We start from the raw sequence: 26142 nt of genomic DNA, 5'->3' as shown, positions 1-26142 counted from the left end.
CTCCTTCAAGAAACATCTCTGTGTTTGATGATCTACTGACTCCTTCAAGAAACATCTGTGTTTGATGATCTACTGACTCCTTCAAGAAACATCTGTGTTTGATGATCTACTGACTCCTTCAAGAAACATCTGTGTTTGATGATCTACTGACTCCTTCCAGAAACATCTCAAGACACTTTTATTTGTGCTTTTCCTTGATTTTCTGGAACTCCTGTGTTTTTCTTTGGCCTTTTAAAGTATATATTTTAACTCTGTATTGTTTTTGGTTGTTAAAGCACTTTGTGACCCTGGTCTAGAAAAGCACTTTACAAACAACCTTTAGTTACTTAATATTTCAACATTCCCGCCAGACCCATGACAATGTTACTTTATCAATGTCTCCCTGAAAATATAATACACACAAGTGTGTCACATTCACAACTTCGATATACTATGAAATCCTCAACCAGCTCAACACAAAATTGAGGAACCAAAAATATTTTCAATATTACAAAGTAGCATTTACAATAAGCGGCTTTACCGGCTCGTTGACTCGTGGCTAAATAGGTTGTCGGTTTAATCCCAGCTCCTAATATGTTGTTATTATGTCCCTGAGCGAGTCACTTAAGCCTGATTCGTCCTGATAGTGTGCTGCGTTGCAGCCTACACCCATCAGTGTGTGAATGCATTTATGAATGGGATGATTGTGTGACAGTAAGAACCATTTACTTAGACATGTTTGTTGTCATGTTTAAAGTTTACTATCAAGAAGCATCATAGTTATGACCATGTACCAGGAAATAAAATCTGTTAAATGGCTTTTCAGTCGCGCCTGGTTTAAAAGGGAATCAAAAGTAGCAAACGTACATGAAATAAAATAATAAATAATAATAAAAGGTAGTCATTAGCTCCAAAATGTGTTTTGTTTTTAACTCCCTTAACAACTTTAAATCACTAGTGTTTTGTCCTAAACGTCAGTAATTTAGTTGATTCCCCTATTGTGCGTTTGACAAAGAATCTTGTGTCCTGTTGTGTTGTCGCTAATGTTGCCTCACAACAGTCTCATCCCTGTGGCAACAGACCGCACTGATTCAAATACTTAAGAGACTTCAGGTTGTTTTGCTGAAAGCGTGTTCACTGCTAATTGGACCAGAAGCCTCTTTTAAAAACCTTCTCCCTGCAAGTGATTTATCGCGACTGATGTTCAAACATCTGATGAAAGGATCCAAGTGCTTTCATGTGGACTGCTTTACTGCTGGTTCGGGGTTCAACACTCGCCAAGGTTTTTAAGAGAGACAACTTAATCAGGGGTTGAAAAAGTAGGAGTATTTAGTTGTTGTTTTTTTTTACTGTTTTTTATAGAGTTTTCAAGTCACACCGATGAGTCCATCGCTCACATCACTCCTGCTCCCATGAACTCCTTCGTACTCTTAAAGTTAAGCATGTGCTGGAACTTTGGTGGACGGATTAAGGGCAACTAAAGTTAAGATTAAAGTGTGTCTTAAATAGATGTTGGACTCTATTGTATCATCAGTATGTTTCTGTTTGTACAAAACTCTCTTTTCATTGAAATATTGACGTTAGAAAATGATCTTAAGCCCCGCCCACTGATTTCTTTTTTTATATTGAACTAATAAAATCTTGTTAACCATAAGTACAACCACTCTTCTGTGATGGGTCTAGCATCAAGGTTTGTCACCGTGCGTCATCAATCCCGGAGGGAGTGAAGCGATTATTGCGTCTTACTTGGACATGGCTCTCGTAACCTCTCGTTCGCTGAGATTTCAGACAGGGAGGAGAACTTTATAAAGTAATAAGTTGAAAACATGGTCAAGACGAGGGACTCACTGTATCTTGGAGAGAAACGACTTCAACATTTGAAACATGCGAGTCATTAGTTGCTCTTTATTCCTTGATTTTCTGGAACTCCTGTTGTGTTCTCAGTTTTATCTTGATCTTTAAAATATATACTTTATTGAATATTGTTTTGATTGTTTAAGCGCTTTGTGACCCTGGTCTGGAAAAGCGCTATACAAATAAAAATAACTTACTTACTTACTTACTTTAAGAAAAGTCTTGAGTGTATTTGCAGGAAAGCTCACATTTTAGGACATTTCTTCAAGTGACGTAAATTATAAAACAGTACATTTGGGATCATGGTTTTACTTTAAAACTTTGCAATAGTTAGTACATCATGATGGTTTTCTTAAACCCCTCAAATTAACTGTGGGGTCACGTCTCTCTTCATAAGCACTCCATTAGGTAACTAGAAACCAGGCTTTGACTGTGATGCGACTGGATGTTTCACACTTCATGGCCCGACTTCAAAGGCAGGATCTTTCTTATGACAAGGTGGCGAGTCCCTTTTGATCCGTCGCACCCCATTCTCCTCGCCGACGTCTGATTGGCCGTGACAGCCTAGTGACGACCCCGGTGTAATCCTTCTTGTTTTTGTTGCCTTCGCAGTGTTCCTTGCAGCCGGGGGGCCACTGTCCACTTCCCCTAGAAAGGTCACCTTCAAAAGGCGGCATCCATGGCGCGGGAAAAGATGAACGTGCTAAAATAGAAGATAGGAAATGCGACGCTGGAACCGACACATCCCTGGAACCGTCTGGATAGTGGAGTCGGATCTTATGCTGCGATGCTGGTCATGAGTTGTCCGTCCTCGGCCAACGAGCCGGAGAGCTGCTGCAGCAGCAGCGACGGCAGCAGCTGCACCTCCTCCTCCATCCCTACCTCGGACACGTCTTCGATGTCAGGACACGCTCACTCCCATCACGCTCCTCCTCCGCCTCCTCTGCCGCCGCCTCCGCCGCCCGGCGCTCCTCCACCCCCGCCCTCCAACTTCGGCGGCCACAGGAAGAAGCGTCGCGTTCGCAGCTTCTTCTGGAAGCCCATCCCGGAGGAGAAGGTCCGAGAGAAACCCAACATCTGGACCCTGGCGGCGCGGCAGCAGCAGTTCCAGATCGACGTGCGGTCCGTGGAGGAGCTGTTCGGACAGCAGGAGGACGCGGGGGCCGGTGGACGCAGGACCACGACGTTACCTGGAGAGTCAACCCACGTGTCCAGGTCCAGGTCCTTTAAGGAGAGCAGCAAAGATGAGGTACTTACGACACTTTATTTCTTGATTCTCTGAGACTCCTGTGTTTGTCTTCAGTGGTGTCTTGACCTTTTAATGTATATATTTTATTGGGTATTGTTTTCATCGTTTTAAGCGCTTTGTGACCCTGGTCTAGAAAAGCACTTCACAAATATTTCTTATTTACTTTTTATGGTCCTTTGATTCAACTTTTAATAGTAAAATCCACCTGTTGGTGTTTGGGTTGTAAAAATACAGAGAAATGGATTCAACGAAACAATAATTTGACGCATATGATAAAAAATTAGTATAGTTAGTTATTATTATTAGTTTTATTAGTTCCCTGTCAAAATAATATGTTTGCAAACTCAATTTATTTCATGTTTTTAATATAGAATCTTCCTCTCCAAGATGAAATAAGTCCCTCATCATGACCACGTTTGGAACTTATTACTTAGTAGTGTTCTCGCTTGTTCGAAATCTCAGCAAACGAGAGGTTACAAGAGCGGAGTCCATTATGACGTAATAATGTCTTCGCTCCTCCTCCAGCCAGCTGTTATCATGCCCAGCTTTGTTTGTACAACGAGTCCCTTGGAGGTGGAGACTTCCGGGATTGACGACGCGCGGTGACAAACCTCGATGACCGATCACGTCAGAGAAGGGTTTTTGCTTATAAACAATAATAAATAATGTAAATATAAAAATGAAAAGATAGTTTTGTACAAACAGACACTGATCATACAATAGAGTCCAACATCTATTTAAGACACACTTGAATCAACATCTTTAAGTTAAGGCTTATATGGTTAAGGACCAAAAGTGTCGGGGGCCAAATCCAGGCCGCCGACTGATTTCACGCGGCCCGCCAGACGCTCGGCTCAAAGTCAACGTATTTTAGTAATTATCTTGATATGTTGACCTTTCATAGTTCATTTAAAATGTCACCATTTGAAGTGAAAACATGTGTGATTAAGTTTGACACCCCTGGTTTAAAAAAAAAAAAACAAGGAATAATTGAAAGTACTTCAAACCTGTCCCTCTTTAACCCACTATTCATGTATATCTAACGTGTGCATTTCAAATTAACTTCAGAAAACAGCTTCTGAAAGCACAGAACCAAGAGTTATATCTGCTCATCTTTCCACCAACGCCAGTATGATCCGTGTATATCATGATGATGATACTTAATGATTTATGGTGTAAACTCTGATGAGTTCAATGAGAGGGAGTGAGATAATAAAGAGAGCTTTTTGGAGTGTGAGTTGCAGTTCTAATTGCTGGAGTTTTATTGAGTATAAATATGACATGTTTAGTTAGTAAGGCTAGTTAATTCCATTTATATTGTTGGTACACAGTCGATATGGAACCGTTTTCGGCTCTTGGTTTATTCCATTGCACATGTGTATTTACGCAGATATATATTTTAAGATGTTGGCAATTTATCCAACTTTGTCTGAGCGATATGCAAACGAAATTTCGTTCTGTTTGCACTCTTTGGATATTCTAATGAGAATAAAGTGTTTCTCACAAAAACACATTTTCAAACAATTCTACAGCAAATAAAAATAAACATATTCACAGTTTTTTCCCTTTGAGAAGATAAACACTTGTGGCTCATTTACAAGCTTAAAAGAAATCTCGTTAAAAATGCAAGTGTTCACCTTTTCCAAGGTAAAAGTAAATGTGCCTGTAAATGTGAACTCAGTCCCTCCGTCTCTCGCTCAGGTCAGCATCCTGGACTCCAAGAGGGGAATGAACGTTGGGATCTTCCTCAAGCAGTTCAAAAGGTCAGAGGTCAAACTTACCCTTTTAGTTTGCAGCGTTGACTTGAAACCTCATGTTACGACGAGAGAAAATGAACCTTATCTTTCCCGTCGCCTTTGATGTATACTTTTATCTGAGAGTTAGAGGAGAATACTGTTAGAAAATAGTGACTCAAAAGGACTGTGTTGTCTTTGACTCTTTTTTTAAGTTATTATTATTTCTTATAGAAAGTTGTCACATATCTATGAGAATAAATCAATGCCATCAGAATATTAAATTGTTGAATTAAACAATTTAATTCGATAAATTCTATATTAAATGTTTTATTTTTAATTTTTTAATTTAATATTTTCAAAAAGAATTGTCGCTTTTTTTTTTACACATATGGTTTAATATTCTTACTTCACCAATTCAATCATAATTACATTCAAATTAGATTTTAAAACAATTATTAAATGCTTAAAAATAGTTTCCAGATTTGAATTGTTAAATGAAACTCTTCAATATAGTGACTGATACTTTCCATAGATATCACTAATCAATCATTTATGACAGGCAGGTCATATTCCTTATTTGTAAATCAATTTTATGAGTTTGGTTTGATTCTCATGTCGTGTTATTTTTTATAGTTGTACACAATTGTTTCTAATAGATATTTACCAACTTTTTTAGAATGATAAATCCTGTATTTTACATTTTTGTGTATTCATATGACATGTTTTAATTTGATATATTTTTAAATACTTGTAAATACTTCATTTCCCCTTTTCTTTTTTTAATTGATATATTGGCCTGGTTTATTTCTCTTTTATGGCAATATTTACTGTACTATTGTCATTCAAAATGAGGGAAAAAACAGGAGAAAATGAATTTTAAGTTAACTATAATTAACTTCTTAGTTAGAGGCGCTAAGAATCAAGAAGAGAAACATTAACTACATTTGATTTGTCAATTTGTATCTAAACTACATTTTTATCTCGTAAACCTCAAAGAGTAAACTTTTTTGATAGATTCTGACTCTTAACAGACTCACTAATAATTCTCAGACAAGGCAAAACAAATTTCAATAATACTGTGCGATCGAAAACCATTTTGTCATCTGTTGTGTAACAATACCGTAGTTTTTGCATCGCGGTACATTTGCATGACTGTCCAAAGTATTTTAATAACATGTGACTCTCCAGAGAACTCTTGTCTTTTTATAATAATAGGAATAATTCCTTATTGTGTTTTTTAACGTGGGAAAAGTGTAGCCTGTCCAAGCTACCTAGGGCAACACACAGCCTGGTCATGTGTGACTGACAAATACTCACATCTCTGTCTTACTTCGGGCTGGTGTTGGACGAAGAATCAGCGGAAACTCAACTTCAAAGTAACTTGACCTCAGAGTAGTTTATTTGCCTCTGCAGAGAACAGCGTGAAAGATTCCACTGAAACTAGAGGCAAATAAAAAACACAAAAGAAACACTAGAGTCACAGGAGGAGTTGATCTCAGAGTCCAGAATATCACCTGCTGAACAGAACGTCGCTCGATGTATTGAGGAATCCTCAGGAAATATATACCTCGGTCTATAACCTTATGTCTGATTATTATTCAATCAAATCAACCACTAGAAAGAACATGTTATTCATTAAAGTCCATTTAAAAAGATACATTAAAATAGTTGATGATCTGTATTTCAATAATAACTTGTTTTCTAGTAGCAACAGACATTACCAAATGAATGAGTCCCTGAGTCTATTAGTGTCGCATCCCACTTTATCAACTGTTTCATGATACTTCATCAACTGTTTTATGATACTTCATCAAATATTTCACGATACTTCATCAACTGTTTCATGATACTTCATCAACTGTTTCATGATACTTCATCAACTGTTTCATGATACTTCATGATACTTCATCAACTGTTACATGATACTTCATCAACTGTTTCATGATACTTTATCAACTGATTCATGGTACTTCATCAACTGTTTCATGATACTTCATGATACTTCATCAACTGTTTCATAATACTTTATCAACTGATTCATGATACTTCATCAACTGTTTCATGATACTTCATGATACTTCATCAACTGTTTCATGATACTTCATGATACTTCATCAACTGTTTCATGATACTTCATGATACTTCATCAACTGTTTCATGATACTTTATCAACTGTTTCATGATACTTCATCAACTGTTTTATGATATTTCATCAAATATTTCACGATACTTCATCAACTGTTTCATGATACTTCATCAACTGTTTCATGATACTTCATCAACTGTTTCATGATACTTTATCAACTGATTCATGATACTTGATCAACTGTTTCATGATACTTCATGATACTTCATCAACTGTTTCATGATACTTTATCAACTGATTCATGATACTTCATCAACTGTTTCATGATACTTCATGATACTTCATCAACTGTTTCATGATACTTTATCAACTGATTCATGATACTTCATCAACTGTTTCATGATACTTCATGATACTTCATCAACTGTTTCATGATACTTCATGATACTTCATCAACTGTTTCATGATACTTTATCAACTGTTTCATGATACTTCATGATACTTCATCAACTGTTTCATGATACTTTATCAACTGTTTCATGAGAGATGCAACACTAATAGACTCAGGGACTCATTCATTCCTCGTGCTGTTGTTTAAATTCTGAATTTCTATTCTATTCCATGTTCATCTTTGTAACCTTTTCTTTGTGTTACTTCCTTTTGATCTATGTTCCTTTACTTGTACTCTGTTCTTGTTTTTAGGATTAATAAAGTCAATCTAATCTAATCTAATCATTAACTGCTGCCCAGGCTCAGATTTAGATGTTTTTCGAGTTTGTAGCAACTAAAAATTGACGAATGATAAAATCCCATAGATTTCCCGTTTGTTCTGGTCACGCTTGAGTTATTATTATTATTATTATTATTATTATTATTATTATTATTATTATTATTATTATTATGAAGGGAGTGTTTTTCTGAAGCACCTCCTGCACTCGTTTGTTCAAAACGGATCTTCCTCTGTAGGTCCAACATCTCCATCGTTGAGGACATACGGCGAGGAGATGGAAAGATTTACGGAGCAGAACTTATGAAAGACCTGCTGAAGCTGCTCCCGGACGCCGAGGAGGTTCGTAGTCCAACCGTCCGCTCGCGGTCCTGATGTTTCTGTAGACGTTTGATCCGCCTCCTGCTTCACCTCCTGCTTCACCTCCTGCTTCACCTCCTGCCTCACCTCCTGCTTCACCTCCTGCTTCACCTCCTGCTTCACCTCCTGCTTCACGCTTCACCTCCTGCTTCACCCCCTGCTTCACCTCCTGCTTCACCTCCTGCTTCACGCTTCACCTCCTGCTTCACCTCCTGCTTCACCTCCTGCTTCACCTCCTGCTTCACCTCCTGCTTCACCTCCTGCTTCACCTCCCGCTTCACCTCATGCTTCACCTCCTGCTTCACCTCACGCTTCACCTCCTGCTTCACCTCACGCTTCACCTCCTGCTTCACCTCCTGCTTCACCTCCTGCTTCACCTCCTGCTTCACCCCCTGCTTCACCTCCTGCTTCACCCCCTGCTTCACCTCCTGCTTCACCCCCTGCTTCACCCCCTTCTTCACCTCCTGCTTCACCTCCTGCTTCACCTCCCGCTTCACCTCCCGCTTCACCTCTTGCTTCACCTCCTGCTTCACCTCCTGCTTCACCTCCTGCTTCACCTCATGCTTCACCTCTTGCTTCACCTCCCGCTTCACCTCATGCTTCACCTCCTGCTTCACCTCACGCTTCACCTCCTGCTTCACCTCACGCTTCACCTCCTGCTTCACCTCCTGCTTCACCTCCTGCTTCACCCCCTGCTTCACCTCCTGCTTCACCTCCTGCTTCACCCCCTGCTTCACCCCCTGCTTCACCCCCTGCTTCACCTCCTGCTTCACCTCCTGCTTCACCTCCTGCTTCACCTCCCGCTTCACCTCTTGCTTCACCTCCTGCTTCACCTCCTGCTTCACCTCATGCTTCATCTCCTGCTTCACCTCCCGCTTCACCTCCTGCTTCACCTCCTGCTTCACCTCCTGCTTCACCTCCTGCTTCACCTCCCGCTTCACCTCCCGCTTCACCTCCCGCTTCACCTCCTGCTTCACCTCCTGCTTCACCTTCTGCTTCACCCCCTGCTTCACCTCCCGCTTCACCTCCCGCTTCACCTCCTGCTTCACCTCCTGCTTCACCTCCCGCTTCACCTCCTGCTTCACCTCCTGCTTCACCCCCTGCTTCACCTCATGCTTCACCTTATGCTTCACCTCATGCTTCACCTCCCGCTTCACCTCCTGCTTCACCTCCCGCTTCACCTCCTGCTTCACCTCCTGCTTCACCTCCCGCTTCACCTCCTGTTTTCTTTTTCCCTCTCTGGCAGATTAAGAAGCTGCGAGCGTTTCAAGGCGATCCGGACAAGCTGGCACTCGTGGACTCCTTCATGTTCCTCCTGATCCAGGTTCCACGGTGAGCGACTCTCTAAGCGTCGTCTCATAATGAGACGTTCGTGTGTCGGCAGGATGTGTTTCTGCAGGAGCTGGAAGTCTTTTGTCGTGATGTTTTCATAAAGACGAGATCAGAGCAAACACAAGTTTCATTTTTTTAATCCTGTTATTATCTCATGGAGTGTCTCCTTTGGTTCTCCCGCCTGCAGGTTCGAGGTCCGGATCGAGGCCATGGTTCTCCGGGAGGAGTTCGCCCCGTCCTGCTCCGTGATGAGCCGCGAGATCGATGTCATCCGAGTCGCCACCAAAGGTAAAAAAACAACAAAATGACACATGGAAGCTGTGTCACATGTGACCTAGAAATCTGATCTGAGAGCAGAACACAATGTTTGTCACTCGAGAGGAAAGACGTCATCGTCTACTCGTCACTTTTCCAGTCATAGAATCAACAACTTCTACAGTGAAGGTTAATGAAGAGAAATTGAATCAGTTTTGATACGTTTTATTGGATTCTTAACCCTTGTGTTATCTCAGGGTCAAGGTGACCCGAAGGCCCGTAAAACAAATGTGTTTGTGGTATCCCTTGGCATCAGCCACTGCATATGTTTTATAGAAGTCAGGGAGGTCGTTCACCTTGACCCAGAGACAACAAAAGGGATACAACAAACATGTTTGTTTTCGGGGGCCTTCGGGTCATCTTGACCCCGAGATAACACAAGGTTAAGCAGTATTATTAAACATGGTGAAACCTGTTCTTTTATTGAAATATTGTGGGGGTTTTAAAACATTTTTCAATTAATTGAATTTTATTATGTCTTTATGGAATGGCTGCATTAATAAATAGTGAATTAAATAAATATATGGAATATTTTACACATAGAAAGTTATATTTAAATTCCAAAAAAGGTAAGAATAAATGTTAAAAAGTCAATATTTTTTAATGTGTAGCCTTTTATATGGTAACACTATTAAGGCACTATTTATAATAATTGATTAATAATTAATTAGCAACAAATACATTCAACGTTTGAATATATAGATGATCAAATTAAATAGTTTATTTAAAATCAATTATATGTTGAAAAGAATACTCATTAAACATCTGAAAAGTTAAGTTAAACCTCTTCAATATTCAATGATGTACTTCCATATTTTTGACACATCTTTGATAATGATGTACTTTAATAGATGTGTCTAAACTTGTTTGTGCTGACATAGTAGACATTATAGTGCATTTATTTATTAGTAATTAACCAAATATATTTAATATATATATTTTTTATCCTTTTTTTTCTTTATTTTGCATTGCAAAATGTATTATTTAATCCATGCTGCTTTAAATGTAGGTTTAAAATGTCTCTGCTATGAGCAGAAAATATTCAAAAGGTGGAAAAAGACGTTGACATGATTGATTTTTGGCACAAAAAATGTAAAATACAGAAGGTTTCGTAAATAAAAGTGCATTCAAGGACCTTCACGTCTCCTCTATTTCTGCTGCGTCAGACTTGTCGACTCAGCACTTCCTTAACAGCTCTTCGTGTTATCACTTCTATCAGAACCGTCCAGCGTGACTTAAGAACCGTGACACGTCGCGCCTCAACATCTAAAGTGTCTTTTAATCCTGGTTTCCAGAGCTGATCGACTGCGAGGAGCTTCACGCCGTCCTGCATCTGGTGCTTCAAGCAGGAAACATCATGAACGCCGTGAGTAGGAAGAAGCGCCTCGTCAAACTTGACATGTTTTTTTATTGAGCCGAACCCACGAGAGAACGAGGGGCGTCACGTTTTACTGGCTGGTGATTGACATTGATTGACAGGGAGGATACGCAGGGAACGCCGTGGGCTTCAAGCTGTCGTCTCTGCCCTCGCTGGTCGACACCAAGGCCAACAAACCAGGGATGAACCTCCTGCACTTCGTGGCCATGGTTGGTTTTCATCAGCAACTCACACGTTATTGTTAGTTTAAATAAATAAACACTTATTAAAGTGTCAAGAGTTGTCGTCCAGCCAAATCAAAGTGAGATGTTTAACTATATTTCTTTAAAATCTCCTTTAAACCCTTATTATTACATATTTATTAAAAACTCAAACTAAATACTAAATACAAACTTAATCATCTGAAGTATTAATAAATAAGATGAAAACTATACTGAGAATTATTCCTTTGTCTTTGTTATTTTTCTTTTATCTATATTATTTATCTGAAGTATTAATAAATAAGATGAAAACTATACTGAGAATTATTCCTTTGTCTTTGTTATTTTTCTTTTATCTATATTATTATCTGAAGTATTAATAAATAAGATGAAAACTATACTGAGAATTATTCCTTTGTCTTTGTTATTTTTCTTTTATCTATATTATTTATCTGAAGTATTAATAAATAAGATGAAAACTATACTGAGAATTATTCCTTTGTCTTTGTTATTTTTCTTTTATCTATATTATTTATCTGAAGTATTAATAAATAAGAAAACTATACTGAGAATTATTCCTTTGTCTTTGTTATTTTTCTTTTATCTATATTATTTATCTGAAGTATTAATAAATAAGAAAACTATACTGAGAATTATTCCTTTGTCTTTGTTATTTTTCTTTTATCTATATTCTTTATCTGAAGTATTAATAAATAAGAAAACTATACTGAGAATTATTCCTTTGTCTTTGTTATTTTTCTTTTATCTATATTATTTATCTGAAGTATTAATAAATAAGAAAACTATACTGAGAATTATTCCTTTGTCTTTGTTATTTTTCTTTTATCTATATTATTTATCTGAAGTATTAATAAATAAGATGAAAACTATACTGAGAATTATTCCTTTGTCTTTGTTATTTTATTTTAATCTATATTATTTATCTGAAGCATTAATAAATAAGAAAACTATACTGAGAATTATTCCTTCGTCTTTGTTATTTTTCTTTTATCTATATTATTTATCTGAAGTATTAATAAATAAGATGAAAACTATACTGAGAATTATTCCTTTGTCTTTGTTATTTTTCTTTTATCTATATTATTTATCTGAAGTATTAATAAATATGAAAACTATACTGAGAATTATTCCTTTGTCTTTGTTATTTTTCTTTTATCTATATTATTTATCTGAAGTATTAATAAATAAGAAAACTATACTGAGAATTATTCCTTTGTCTTTGTTATTTTTCTTTTATCTATATTATTTATCTGAAGTATTAATAAATATGAAAACTATACTGAGAATTATTCCTTTGTCTTTGTTATTTTTCTTTTATCTATATTATTTATCTGAAGTATTAATAAATAAGAAAACTATACTGAGAATTATTCCTTTGTCTTTGTTATTTTTCTTTTATCTATATTATTTATCTGAAGTATTAATAAATAAGATGAAAACTATACTGAGATTTATTCCTTTGTCTTTGTTATTTTTCTTTTATCTATATTATTTATCTGAAGTATTAATAAATAAGAAAACTATACTGAGAATTATTCCTTTGTCTTTGTTATTTTTCTTTTATCTATATTATTTATCTGAAGTATTAATAAATAAGATGAAAACTATACTGAGATTTATTCCTTTGTCTTTGTTATTTTTCTTTTATCTATATTATTTATCTGAAGTATTAATAAATAAGATGAAAACTATACTGAGAATTATTCCTTTGTCTTTGTTATTTTTCTTTTATCTATATTATTTATCTGAAGTATTAATAAATAAGAAAACTATACTGAGAATTATTCCTTTGTCTTTGTTATTTTTCTTTTATCTATATTATTTATCTGAAGTATTAATAAATAAGAAAACTATACTGAGAATTATTCCTTTGTCTTTGTTATTTTTCTTTTATCTATATTATTATCTGAAGTATTAATAAATAAGATGAAAACTATACTGAGAATTATTCCTTTGTCTTTGTTATTTTTCTTTTATCTATATTATTTATCTGAAGTATTAATAAATAAGAAAACTATACTGAGAATTATTCCTTTGTCTTTGTTATTTTTCTTTTATCTATATTATTTATCTGAAGTATTAATAAATAAGAAAACTATTCTGAGAATTATTCCTTTGTCTTTGTTATTTTTCTTTTATCTATATTATTATCTGAAGTATTAATAAATAAGAAAACTATACTGAGAATTATTCCTTTGTCTTTGTTATTTTTCTTTTATCTATATTATTATCTGAAGTATTAATAAATAAGAAAACTATACTGAGAATTATTCCTTTGTCTTTGTTATTTTTCTTTTATCTATATTATTTATCTGAAGTATTAATAAATAAGAAAACTAACCTGAGAATTATTCCTTTGTCTTTGTTATTTTTCTTTTATCTATATTCTTTATCTTTAGATTGTATCATCTTGTTCCCTCTTTATTAATCTTTGTTCTTGTTCTTATTTAATTTTTATTTATTTTTTATGAAAAGTTGCTGTATTTGCTGTGGCTAAGGGATCAATAAAGTTCTGCCTACCTACCTAAATAGATTTGAATTATGAATGAATTAATATCATATTTTTAAATCAAAACTTAAATCGATTTATAGTTAATGTTGTAAAAATAAACAACTTTCATTTTGCAGGAGGCGAAGAAAAAAGACGAGACGCTGCTGAAGTTTCCGGACAAACTGCACCACGTTCAAAGTGCAGCGAGGTAGAACTACATTTTTTTAATGAAAGTTTTGTGATACTGTGGCGACATGAACACCTCAGAAGAACATTGACTCCAACTGACTCGTCACTGTCTCCCGACTGACGTAGGATCTCAGTGGAGAACGTGGAGGCAGAATTCTCCTCCCTGTATGTTCGGATCAGAACGCTTGAGGAAAAGATTCAAGGAGATCCTGAGCTGCTGCTGCAGCTGAAACCTTTCCTGCAGGTGAGAACGTCCAGGAAGAACGAGAAGATGCTGGTGTGGTCCAGAGCCACGAGCCGTCATGAGACCCTACAATTAATGCCGTCAGAATATTGATGAATTTAACACTGTTTTTTTGTTTTTAAGGCATTTATTATTAATTTTTTTTAATTAAACAATATACTTTCTATATGGAAAGGCTGATTTTTTTTATTAAATCATTTATCGAATTCAATAATTTGTATATCAAGAGGTTACAAAAAAAAATGTGAATATTTTACAAAATATGTTTTTACAAATCAAGTTTAACATTGTTTTTCCAAAAATTTAAAAATACATTTTCTAAATATTTTTTTAATGTATCGCCTTTTGAAATCAGTATTTTCTGTTGGAACTATTATACTAACATTTTTATACTGGATTTTAAAGGCTAAGAATGAATTAAAAATATTTAATTTTTAAATGACAAAATCAAACTGTATGTATAAAAAACATTTTATTTTTTTAAATTCAATTAGTGAAATAAATTTAATGAACCATTAAATTAAAACATACATTTGTTTAAATGCACTTTTTTTTATTAATTTAAAAATAAATGAATCTATAATTTAAGTTTAAACATTTGAAATGTTAAATTCAACTGTTCAATATTATGATGACAATGACGTATTTCTACAAGTAAAACTCTTTTTTTAATTTAATTTCTGCATTTTGAGAGGGTTTTTCAACCCTCAAAGTTCATAAAAATGTATTTACATTAGATTAACATGTTTCTTCTATAGTTATTTAAGATTAATAATCTATTCTTCACTTCTAAACATCTGAAATCAGTGATATTTCGGGTCTTTTCGTTCCCTTCAATGTTAAACATCACGTCTTCCCTCAGACTTCGGCTCAGACGCTCCAGGACCTGAAGAGACGGAGGCTCGACCTGCGGAAAGAGGGAAACACTCTCATCGATTTCTTCTGCGAGGACAAGGACACCTTCAAGTTGGACGAGTGCTTCCGCATCTTCCAGGACTTCTGCATCAAGTTCAGGAAAGCTGTGAAGGTCAGTTTTATATATTAGATATTTACCAAACCATCAAATATGTCAAAAGTCTGATGCTATTGTTGTTGTTTTCCTCGCCGTATTGTGGGTTAAATATATATTTGTACAGAAGCTACTGCAAACTCATGTGTTGTAGAACAAAAAAGTTCTTGTTATATACTCTTTTTATACCAGGGATATATATATATATATTTTTGTTTTTAAATATCAATAACATCCCCCGACTTACTTACGGTGCCGCAAAACAATGAACTCCCATGATGCCTTTCTGCGCACTCCTCTATTTAGTGAGTTTCAATTCTCCATTGTGTCATTGTCAAATGTGATTGACAGCTGTAAGTAAGTAAGTAGGTAATTTTTATTTATATAGCGCTTTTCGAGACCAGGGTCACAAAGCGCTTAAACAATCAAAACAATATTCAATAAAGTATATACTTTAAAGGTCAAGATAAAACTGATAACACAACAGGAGTTCCAGAAAATCAAGGAAAAGCCTGAACAAATAAAAACGTCTTCAGATGTTTGCTGGGCGGCAAAGCATAACGGGCGCCGGTCAGATCACAATCACCGTGAGGGTTGTTGAGAGCGATGACGCCGTGTATGAAGTGTTTGCAACTTTAAATAAATTGTGAAGGTTTTTACTAGAACTCAAGACCGAAAGAATCCAAAAATGTATAATCACAATAGTTCCTAATTAAAAAATCTTATCACAGTCCGAAGGAAAGTCAAAGCGCAACAACAGGTCGGGCGGAGAAACAACAAGAGAAGACTGAAAAAACAAAGAGAGCAAAAAAAAAAAACACAGACTGAATAAAACGACAAAAAGTAGGCTCGGTCACAAGGAGGATAAAAACACCAAAAAACATAGAGCAGTAATCCAAGAGGAGAGTGTAGAGAACGTTCATATCAGGGAGTGATGATTAGGATCTGGCGCCTGTTGCCGCCGAGGTGGTGATTACATGACGAGCTGCGGCGGCAACAGGCGCCGCGGGACTCAGGAAGGACAAAGAAAAGAAGTTTCAAAATAAAATCAGACATGACATCAATGTTGTTGATTAAGTTTTACTGTAAAAGCTCATCTAATTCAGACACATGGTTCACAAACGTATGATTCTACTTCCTCTCCAGGACAACGTGGAGCGAGAACTGAAGGAGGCGGCGAGGCAGCGTCGCCTAAGGGAGTTGGAGGAAAAGCGCTTTTCCTGGTCCTGCGCCGAAAGCAGCGGTTTCGGCCGCAGCAGCAGCGAGAACGACGTGGACTCGCTCACCAAAGAGGGCCTGCTGGACTTCCTGCAGCAGAGGTCCCAGAGTCCGGCCAGCCCCCTGGGACGCTCGGCCAGCGCCCGCCGTCACCGCCACACCATGACCTCCATCGCAGATCGGGACCTCCAGGGATACCTGCAGTGTTTCGGCGAAAACCCCTCGGAGGGCTCCAAGTTCAACAGTCTACCTCGCTCTGGCCGCGCCCCGGAGCGCAGGTCTTCTCCCTGGATCCTGGACAACAACCGCGAGCTGGGCAACCAGAGAATCGTGATGTCGCCAAACGCCGACACGGAACCCATAAGCCCACTGGCCCGGTTTTCTTCTCCCGGGCTGAAAACCCACGAGGACGGACTCAACAACAACAACAACAACTGCTCGTCCGTGTCGGAGGGAAGCCCCCTCCCGCACTATTGCGTCTTTCAGAAGACCGACCGGACCGTGAGCAGGCACATGAACGTGAGTTTGGAAAAACACACTTTAGCTCCCGTCCCTCAGGCTTTCGGCCTGGCGAGTCCGAACACCGTCAATCAAACGCACTCTTTAAAACGAGGGGATCTGATCCTCACCGATCTGGAAGCGTCACCGAGTCCCCGGATGCTGGAGATCGCTCCCGGTGGGGAGGTTTTGGAGAAACTGTCGGATCCTAAAAAAGCCTGGGAGTTAAAACCCGAGACACAATCACAGACTGAGAACTTTCCATCAGGAGAGAAGGAGGAGGAGGAGGACAGCACCTTCTCCTCAACGTCCTGCGACACACCCTTGCCCTTAGACGCCTCCGACAAGAAGCCCACCTTGTACATCATAGACTGCACCGAGACCGACTGCTCCGTCATGCTGGACTACTCGGAGGTGGAGAGTTCCTCTCCGGCCAACGAAGGTTTCCCCGTGGGATCGGACAAGGACCAGGATCCCGGCTCTCCGTCGTCTACTCTGGAATCTTCCAACGAACCTTCGCCGTCGGCGGGCGAGACGCCCAGGTCTTCGGACGCAGCCACCATGACCCGCTCGGAGGAGTGGGACGCGGAGAGCTGCGAGGGGAAGCCACGTGGGAAGCGGGACACTAGCAGAAGATCTGAGTCCAGGTACGCCAAGAGTGAGGAGGGCGGTACTGTGAGGACCTTGAGGAGCAGTGAGAGGCAAGGCCTGCGAAGAGTCGTGCCCATCAGCAGAGGCCCTCCGAGGAAGCCGTCCGAGAAACCGGCCGCGTACGACACCGGCTCATTACGAAGACCTCCCCGGGACCAGAGCATTCCTGCGAGGGGCCGGAGCGAGAAGAGGCCCCCGCGTCACTCCAGCCTCCCGCCGGACGAGTCCAAAGCCCTCAGGGGGGTCATGGGAACCATTTCCAAATTCGCACGCGATCTCACCCCGAGAAAGGTGTCCGGGCCGAAGCCCAGTGCCAAACCACTGAGAAACTTTACCAAACCGCCGCCAGAGGAGAAGATGTGTCGCTCCACCATGAGGGCGTTGACTCGCGGCGGGGCGTCGCCGGAGAACGGCGACCCTCAAACCGTCAGGAACGCAGACGTTCCCGGCTTCCTACGGAACACGGTGGCGTCGTCTTCGCGGACCAGGAAGGACCTGGATCCGACCTCCGTGCCCTCCACCCCCGCTCGCAGCCCCTCGCTCTTGGGTCGGCAGTCGTCGGCGAAGCAAAGCCGGTTGTCGTCGGCGGAGCAGGCGAGCGACGAGCGTCCGCGGGCCACGAGCCTGCGGAGGGCGGCGAGCGTGAAGGCGAGACGCAGCGAGACCCCGACTCCCCACGCGTCGCAGGACGACGTCCGAAAGACTGGCGGCGGCGCCGAGAAGACGGCGAACAAACGAGACTCGACTCCTTGCAACAGAAGTTCAAAACCCACCTGGAGGTGAAATGTTTAAGTAGGACCTTGAGAAACGAATGTTCTACTGATCGTATACTCGAGCTCGCCGTTCTGTCTTTACATGTTTCAATGCTGTCCATGATCTCTGGTGTCCGTCGGTCCTACGGTTGAAACCATCGAGGTGCAATACACAGATCATTCCAGGTTTCAAACTCAAACCCCTTAAATCCTCCAAATGCCTGATCGTTGGACGAAAACAAAAAAAGCACATGTGGGTCATTCTACGAACGCGCTTCCTTCCGTGTCCTTTTCAAGATTCTTAAATTCTTAAATACATGTCTATTCATTTCCTTTTTGAAAAATATACTGGTTTATATTTTCAAATAAATGTTTAATTTCTTATATTAAAACTCAATCCTGGCTTTAACTATGTTCATCATCAGGCTACTGCAAAGACACTGTTTCTTTAGAGCGACATCTCCAGACAGTCAAACTCTTGTATGTGCCAAAGGTTTTTAACAAGTTTCAACCCAATTTAATTTGTTTGTTTGCTCTTCCTGGTGGTAACTGAAGGTCTTAGGAACCAGGGGTCTTCAACTTAACTGGTCAGGGGGGGGGGGGGGGGGGGCACCAGTGGTTAAATTCTTGACCGGGCTGCAGGTTCAGACATGTTTTATCATCCAAATTTGTTTTATATTTGGTTGTTTTTTGTGCTTCTACTGTGAATTCTTCATCTAGTAAGTAAGTTAAGTGTTATTTACTATCTGTTCGAACTCTCGTCCCAACAATTGACTCTGAAACCCTTAATTTCTAATATTAAAACGAGCAGATTTATTCATTAATCTGCTTGTTTTTCAAAATAAAACCAACAACAATAAAATACGGTTTTATTACTGATATATGAACACGATTAAGAGAAAGAAAATTAATCGAACTACTTCCTAGAATGACCCATTTAGTCCACCTAGTAACTCGTTTTCGACCCACTCCTTACATTTGTGGTGACTTTAGACACAACCTGACAACGGCAGAAACACCTGCCTGCTCGATTGTACATGCCTGTGTGTGTGTGTGTGTGTGTGTGTGTGTGTGTGTGTGTGTGTGTGTGTGTGAGCACGTCCACGACTGTAATGCTGCTAAACTAGCTTTGACAATGTACTGTTGGCGTGTCTCTCCTGACGACCTGTAGCCTCCAGAAGCTGCTTCTCCTCTCGTTGGGATTCATGCTGCTCAGTTTGCCTCACAAGAATCATACCTCACACGCTGGCCTTCCACCAGCAGCTGTAGTCGTAGTAGTGGTCGTGTACCAAGACCTACTCTCTGGTGTGTATAACGTCGCAGCTCCAGGGTCAAGTACCTCGTGTCGTAGTCTAGGACTCCTCCGTACGATCACGGAGTTGACCTGCATGTTTACTAACACGCCTTAAAATCCACATCAAGCTGACGCCAGGAAAGAAAAAACATTGAAAATTGTTTTTAGCGTTTTTGGCTGCTCGCTGTTCCACATCCCACCGGTTTGTGCCTCTGCAGTTAAATTAAAAGAAACTTTATTTTTTAAGACATTTCAACATGTTGAGTGAAATGACTTGAAGCTCGTGACACGATTTAATCATCATTTTACAGTTTGAGTAAATGTTGTCATTTGAATTCAAAGTTGACATCGTCCGGGTTCAAAGGTCATGTTAGAACCTTCAGTGGTTATAACATGTGGTTATTAGTGTTGTATTACAGTTTATGAATGATTCACCTGAACTGAATTTGAAAGATTCCACCCTTTATTAGGATGTTTTTTTTGTTCCGTAAAAGAACAGATGTTTCAGTAGAAACTAAGATTGTCAGCAAAAGACTTCTACAGTTACTCCTGAAAGGTTAAAAATGTATTGGCAAGAATCTGGTGAATCGATACGTTTCACGATACTGTAGTAACAATGATATATTGTTAGTATTGTCAAGTACTTGACTTGCAGAATTTACAGACCACATGACTCTTGATGAAGTCGTAACTGCTTTCATTTGTTTTGAATCCAAAATATGTCCAAACATTAGCTTTGAAAGCTGCTGGAGTCACTGTATCCTCTCGTCCTCAGTCATCGCCGGGATCACGCAGGATTTGTTTGTTCCTTTAACTGCGGATGAACGTGGATTTAATTGCGACACAAAAATGAAAGAAACTCCGTCAATGAATCACCAGTGAATGAAAATAAAAATAAAAATCGAATTATTTTATCTTAATCACATTTTATTGAACTGTAACCCATAAAAAACTATGGTAAATAAAATTAATTATGATTTAAAAGACAAACTGTCAAATATTAAGATCAAGATTTCTAGTTTCATAGATCAGATCTTCCACGTGGCACAGAGTGTTTAAGATTTTAACCATTTCTAAGTTTGGTTTAATTCAAAATGAAGTCAACTTTGTGTTGAAATGACAACATTCTAAAGCCTCATGAATCAAGTGAACACCATGAAACTGCTCAAACCATGTTTGTTTTTTTAATGAAAGTACAAATGGTGTTTTTGGTTGGACGTAATATTTATTCACATGGTGAGACAAATGTACACACTAGAGTAGCGCTCGTGTGATATTTATTAAACATTTTCCACAACATTCTGATCGTCATTTCCTGTGTGAGGATCGATCCTTAAATCACTCTTTTCTTCACGTGTCGCTTTTGTTTGTTCGACTCTGTCATGCAAATGGTGGCTCAACAAAAGGTGTGTGTGTGTGTCACTGTCTGTGTGTGTGTGTGTGTGTGTCAATGTCTGTGTGTGTGTGTGTATGTGTGTGTGTGTCAATGTCTGTGTGTGTGTGTGTATGTCTGTGTGTGTATGTCTGTCTGTGTGTGTGTGTGTGTGTGTTATCATCACAAAGAACATGTATTTATAAACTTCAAGATGTTCTAAATTCCATTTTTTCCTGTTGGACTCATTGAAAATCTCTTCAATCTCCTGTGTTTCTCAGCTCGTCCTCCTGCTGCTGCGACTTTTACTGCCCGGGGCTGGACAATGGTTGACCTTTTATCAGTCTGTCTGCTGCTGAGCTACTCTACAGTTAAAACAGACACACACACACACACAACCCCCGCATGTTGTTGTAGCGTGGTTACCATGGCAACATTCTTCGAGAGTCCACACTTAAATTAGACTTTTTTGCCTCCTCTTTAAAAAAAAATTAAAAATCAAGGTATAGTTGTCCAAAGATTCTTGGTTTCCTTCTATGATCATATCTCGAAGCGTTTAATCACCTTTTCCCCAAAAAAACTATTTCCCTTGGTGCGGTCGCGCCGTCTTATTGTGAAAGGGTGGAAGCGGAAGTGATGCTCCAGCGCGCGGGGAAACTAAGCTTTACAACTGAAATGTGTCAGTGACAGTAACAGTGTTTCTTTGAGTAAATGAATTAAACTTTTCCTCGCTCAACTGTCCACTGTTGAATACAATTAGAAGTCAAAGTGAATATCAAATATTTATTATTCTGGCCGGAAGTGCACGAGATAAACTGTGAAGCCAATTTTGATTTTTTTTAGTGGCAAATCGAATTATATCATGTTATAATTTAGAGGAATCATCATTTTTTTCATCTGGAAAATTATGTTTTACTGCATTAATATTATTATAAAAATATTATCATTATTTTTCCAGGATGGCGCCGATTGGACGGCAGCCTTTACAGCAGCTCAGAGGAGTTATTTAGTATTTATTTCCCCTCTGATGCTGCTGTAAACTAATTTTCCCAAGTGGGACTAATACATGAAAAATCTATCAATCCATCTAAAAGTTGAATCACATTTTCACCTCTTTGTGTAGCGATACATTTGGCCACGAGAGAGCAGCAGAGGGATCTGTTTTGATTAAACTCGAGTTTTTTTTTGTTAACATGCAATCAAACTTCAATAACTTAATTATTACGTCTTTGTATAAGCTTATACATAAATAAACTATAATTATATATTCATCCACTTGTTTTGCTTTATAAACCTTTCTTTCATAATTTAATTTTCTATCATTTTTATTTATTTTTCTGCATAAAAACGACCCACAAATAGTCATTATTTGAGATCAAAGTAACTAAAATAGTAAAAGTGTTTTAATTCTTGTATAGGCTTGATTTCGTTTTTATTTGTTCAGGCTTTTCCTTGATTTTCTGGAACTCCTGTTGTGTTATCAGTTTTATCTTGACCTTTAAAGTATATACTTTATTGAATATTGTTTTGATTGTTTAAGCGCTTTGTGACCCTGGTCTGGAAAAGCACTATACATATAAGATATACATAACAATTACTTACTTACTTACTTACTTGTTTATTTTATTTTGTACATGGTTATTCAAGCACTCACAGTGATCACACACAGAAATAAACAGATTATAATCCAGCTAAATAAGAGAAATGGTGGAACATGTTGTGACTTTAACCTCTTCAGGATCATAAGTGAGGTCAAGGGTCACCACATGCAAACCGTGACTGCTCATCTCCCGCTGGTCATGGTTGCATGTGCGAGGGATTATCTCTCAATCTCAATCCCTCATGATCCCACGGCTCAGGTGCACCTGACGGGAGCCACTTTTCCGAGACTCTTTCCCTTCATTTCCTCGCTTTTTGATTCACGTCGTGGATTCGCCGGAGATGCTGAGGAGACGTTTTCTCCTGGAGGGAGTTTGGACCAAAATCCCAAATCCCCAACGTGGATGTTTGACTTCCCTCACCGGAGTCTTAGGGATTATCATTAAGAGGTTTTCCGTGAAGACCACTCAGATTATCCACACGGTCTCGCGGACCAGATGAGGGTCCGGGACGCCACAGACACCGACATGGGGTAAGACACGGAGATCAAGTTGAATGAAAGTCATGTGACCTTTTGTTGTTGTTGTTCATTCATGATTGGTTTAGATCTCAACTGTTGGACCTGCAGGTTACCTTTAGTGCAGAGATTCTTGAATCCATCTAATACTTTTTTTTTTTTTTAATATTAAACTGAACATGTATTCCTCTAATATTCATATAAGATTTATACATATTTTTTTATTTTTGTAAAGGCAATTATTTAACAGCTGAGACATTAAAAATGTTTACAAAGCTATATTGTGTCAACATTACACTTCTACTCTTAAATGGTTATTGTTTTCATAGATAGTTATATTGTTTATTTGACATACTGTATGATTACTACATTATTACACGTATTTCATGTTATATACTTTATTGAATATTGTTTTTAATGTTTAAGCGCTTTGTGACCCTGGTCTGGAAAAGCGCTATATAAATAAAAATTACTTACTTACTTACTTACTAATACTTTTATTGAAATGAGGTCCTTGGCAGAGGTATGTTCGGTCTCTGCGCTTTTTCTGGGGGATTTTGTCCGACAACATTCAACAAGGACCACGTTTTCACCTTGAACTTTGCAGCTTGATTTTCCTCTTTGTTAATCAAAGTTTAATATGCGTATCCATGTGACTCCGAGTGAATATTAAATAGAGAAAGTAAAGATGTAAATTATTCAACAAAGTTCTGCGACAAACGCTTCTGACACACAGTTGTCTTGAATATCAGGGACTTGTTGTGTAAGAATCAAAACATTATACACCTTTGTTTTTCTGCTTTAAGTTCGTTTTTTTAAACTTGAACAAAATGAAAAAGGAGAGAGAATGGAATTTCATTAAATAGTAACATGGAACCAGTGAAGTGTATGGAATGCCAAGCAGGTGCTCTTTGTCATGAACACACACACACACACACACACACACACACACACACACACACCTACACACCAGACACACACACGCAAGGCCTCTCTGATTCAGAAACTCACCACAAATACTTGAATTAAAAAAAAAAACCTTGAAGGGAAAAGAAATGCAAATTGTCCTTTCGTTCTTTTTTTCTTCCTCCTGAAAAGACTCATTCATTAGTTGCTGCATGATTTGTTGTTACCGTAGCGACAAGGGAAGAGGTTTCCCTGCGATGAACCCCTTTTTAAACTGATTTAAATCATTTGACTGACAAAAATTCCTTTTTAAAATGTCCATGCGTTCCTATAGTGATGCATAGTTACAGTATATATATATGAACCAAATAGTTGAACTGATCCGTTCATTTGTAATAATATTTTCATTAAAGTTTCAAATACTTCAAGTTAGTATCTACCGCGAAAAAAATCTAAAGTGGACAAATAATAATGTAATTGAAAATGGAGTGAACTGAACATTTGAATACACTAATTGAAGATGAATAACACGTGTTGATCTCGACTTTATTATGAACTTATCTTTTTTATAGAATTTATGAATATTTCTTTAAGATTTATTAGTTAATATTAAGGTTTATTCAGAATATTCATAGAACGTACAAGTGATTTTGAAACATACAAAAATACCTCAAATCATTTGCTAATATGAGAATAAATCATAATACAAGTCTACAAATTGATCAACGATCACAAATAATGTAACATGTGCTAATAATAACATGTATTGTTCTCACAATATTTTAAAGTACATACTAATAATCACTGGTGACAGTTGCTGAGAGGAGATCACTGAACAAACTACTGTCCATCATGATGATGACATCATCCTCTGAACACTGTCATCAGTGAACAGAGAAGCAGATGAAGCACGAATGCTCCTCCCATGATGCAACACTAATAGACTCAAGGACTCATTCATTCCTCGGGCTTTTAGATTGTACAATTCTGAGTTCGGGGGCAGGAGTGGAGTGAGAGTATCTGGATGTTCTGTTCTATGTTAGTCTTTGTATCCTTTGTTGTTTTTCTTTGATCTATGTTCTTTATCTTTAGACTTAGATTGTATCATCTTGTTCTTTCTCTTTGTTCTTATTTTATTTTGATTTATTCTTTTGAAAAATAGCTGTATTTGCTGTGGTAATTGGAAAAAAACAATTTCCCAAACAATTCCCTGAGGGATCAATACAGTTCTACCTTACCTTACCTTAATAAGCGTATGTTGTAGTTCCACACCGCACCATTAGGGGCGATGGTCGTCAACTCTACTTGGAAAGAAGTGAATAAAAATACAAATATGATAAAAAAAAAGTGTATTATTCGTTTTTTTATTTTAAAATAAAGGGGAAACATATTTTAATAAAGCCATGCAGTATCCTTAAAGTTTGATGATGAATTGCATCTTTAAAATTAAAACGAATAAATATTTATTTTTATTTGTTATTTTGTAAAACAGCGAGGATTCTCGTGAAAACTCAAAAGTGGGTCATGTCTCGTGCGAGGAGGAAGCACGACTTCTATTTTTACGAGCAGGAATCCAACATGAATGATTTACTTTCTCGCTGCTGTTCTGATTAAGTCGTGACGGTTCAGCTGCGACACCGTTCGTGTGTTTGGTGTGTTTGTGTTGTTGCTCTGTGTGGAGCTCAGTGCTGGTCCTCACTCGTGCTGCTCACGAAGTTACCCGAGGATCTTCGCTCCTGCTCGGCTCTGTGGAGCTCAGTGCTGGTCCTCACTCGTGCTGCTCACGAAGTTACCCGAGCATCGTCGCTCCTGCTCGGCTCTGTGGCGCTCAGAGCTGGTCCTCACTCGTGCTGCTCACGAAGTTACCCGAGGATCTTCGCTCCTGCTCGGCTCTGTGGAGCTCAGTGCTGGTCCTCACTCGTGCTGCTCACGAAGTTACCCGAGCATCGTCGCTCCTGCTCGGCTCTGTGGAGCTCAGAGCTGGTCCTCACTCGTGCTGCTCACGAAGATACCCGAGGATCGTCGCTCCTGCTCGGCTCTGTGGAGCTCAGAGCTGGTCCTCACTCGTGCTGCTCACGAAGATACCCGAGGATCGTCGCTCCTGCTCGGCTCTGTGGAGCTCAGAGCTGGTCCTCACTCGTGCTGCTCACGAAGTTACCCGAGCA

At 38.6% G+C, this 26142-nt stretch overlaps 1 protein-coding gene across 1 annotated transcript; it reads left to right on the top strand.

Moving 5' to 3' along the window:
- Positions 1 to 2495: 2495 nt before the first annotated feature.
- On the top strand, positions 2496 to 18825 carry fhdc1 (FH2 domain containing 1). The gene is made up of 11 exons (XM_087785364.1): positions 2496 to 3082; positions 4784 to 4845; positions 7871 to 7973; positions 9238 to 9323; positions 9511 to 9611; positions 10934 to 11004; positions 11118 to 11225; positions 13866 to 13936; positions 14044 to 14161; positions 15024 to 15188; positions 16317 to 18825. The coding sequence occupies exons 1-11, from the start codon at positions 2621 to 2623 to the stop codon at positions 18318 to 18320; spliced, it is 3351 nt and encodes a 1116-aa protein (XP_087641490.1). The 5' UTR covers positions 2496 to 2620; the 3' UTR covers positions 18321 to 18825.
- The last annotated feature ends 7317 nt before the right edge of the window (positions 18826 to 26142 follow it).

Source organism: Callionymus lyra, chromosome 1 (genome assembly GCF_982586985.1).
Source record: "Callionymus lyra chromosome 1, fCalLyr1.hap1.1, whole genome shotgun sequence".
NCBI lineage: Eukaryota > Metazoa > Chordata > Actinopteri > Syngnathiformes > Callionymidae > Callionymus > Callionymus lyra.
Note: the sequence above shows the minus strand (reverse complement) of the source record. Positions and strands in the feature narration are given on the sequence as shown.

Coding starts and splice junctions, on each gene's coding strand:
- fhdc1 (XM_087785364.1), top strand. CDS start 2,621: ATGCTGGTCATGAGTTGTCCGTCCTCGGCCAACGAGCCGGAGAGCTGC. Junction 3,083..4,783: donor AGGAGAGCAGCAAAGATGAG/GTACTTACGACA, acceptor TCTCTCGCTCAG/GTCAGCATCCTGGACTCCAA. Junction 11,005..11,117: donor CAGGAAACATCATGAACGCC/GTGAGTAGGAAG, acceptor ATTGATTGACAG/GGAGGATACGCAGGGAACGC.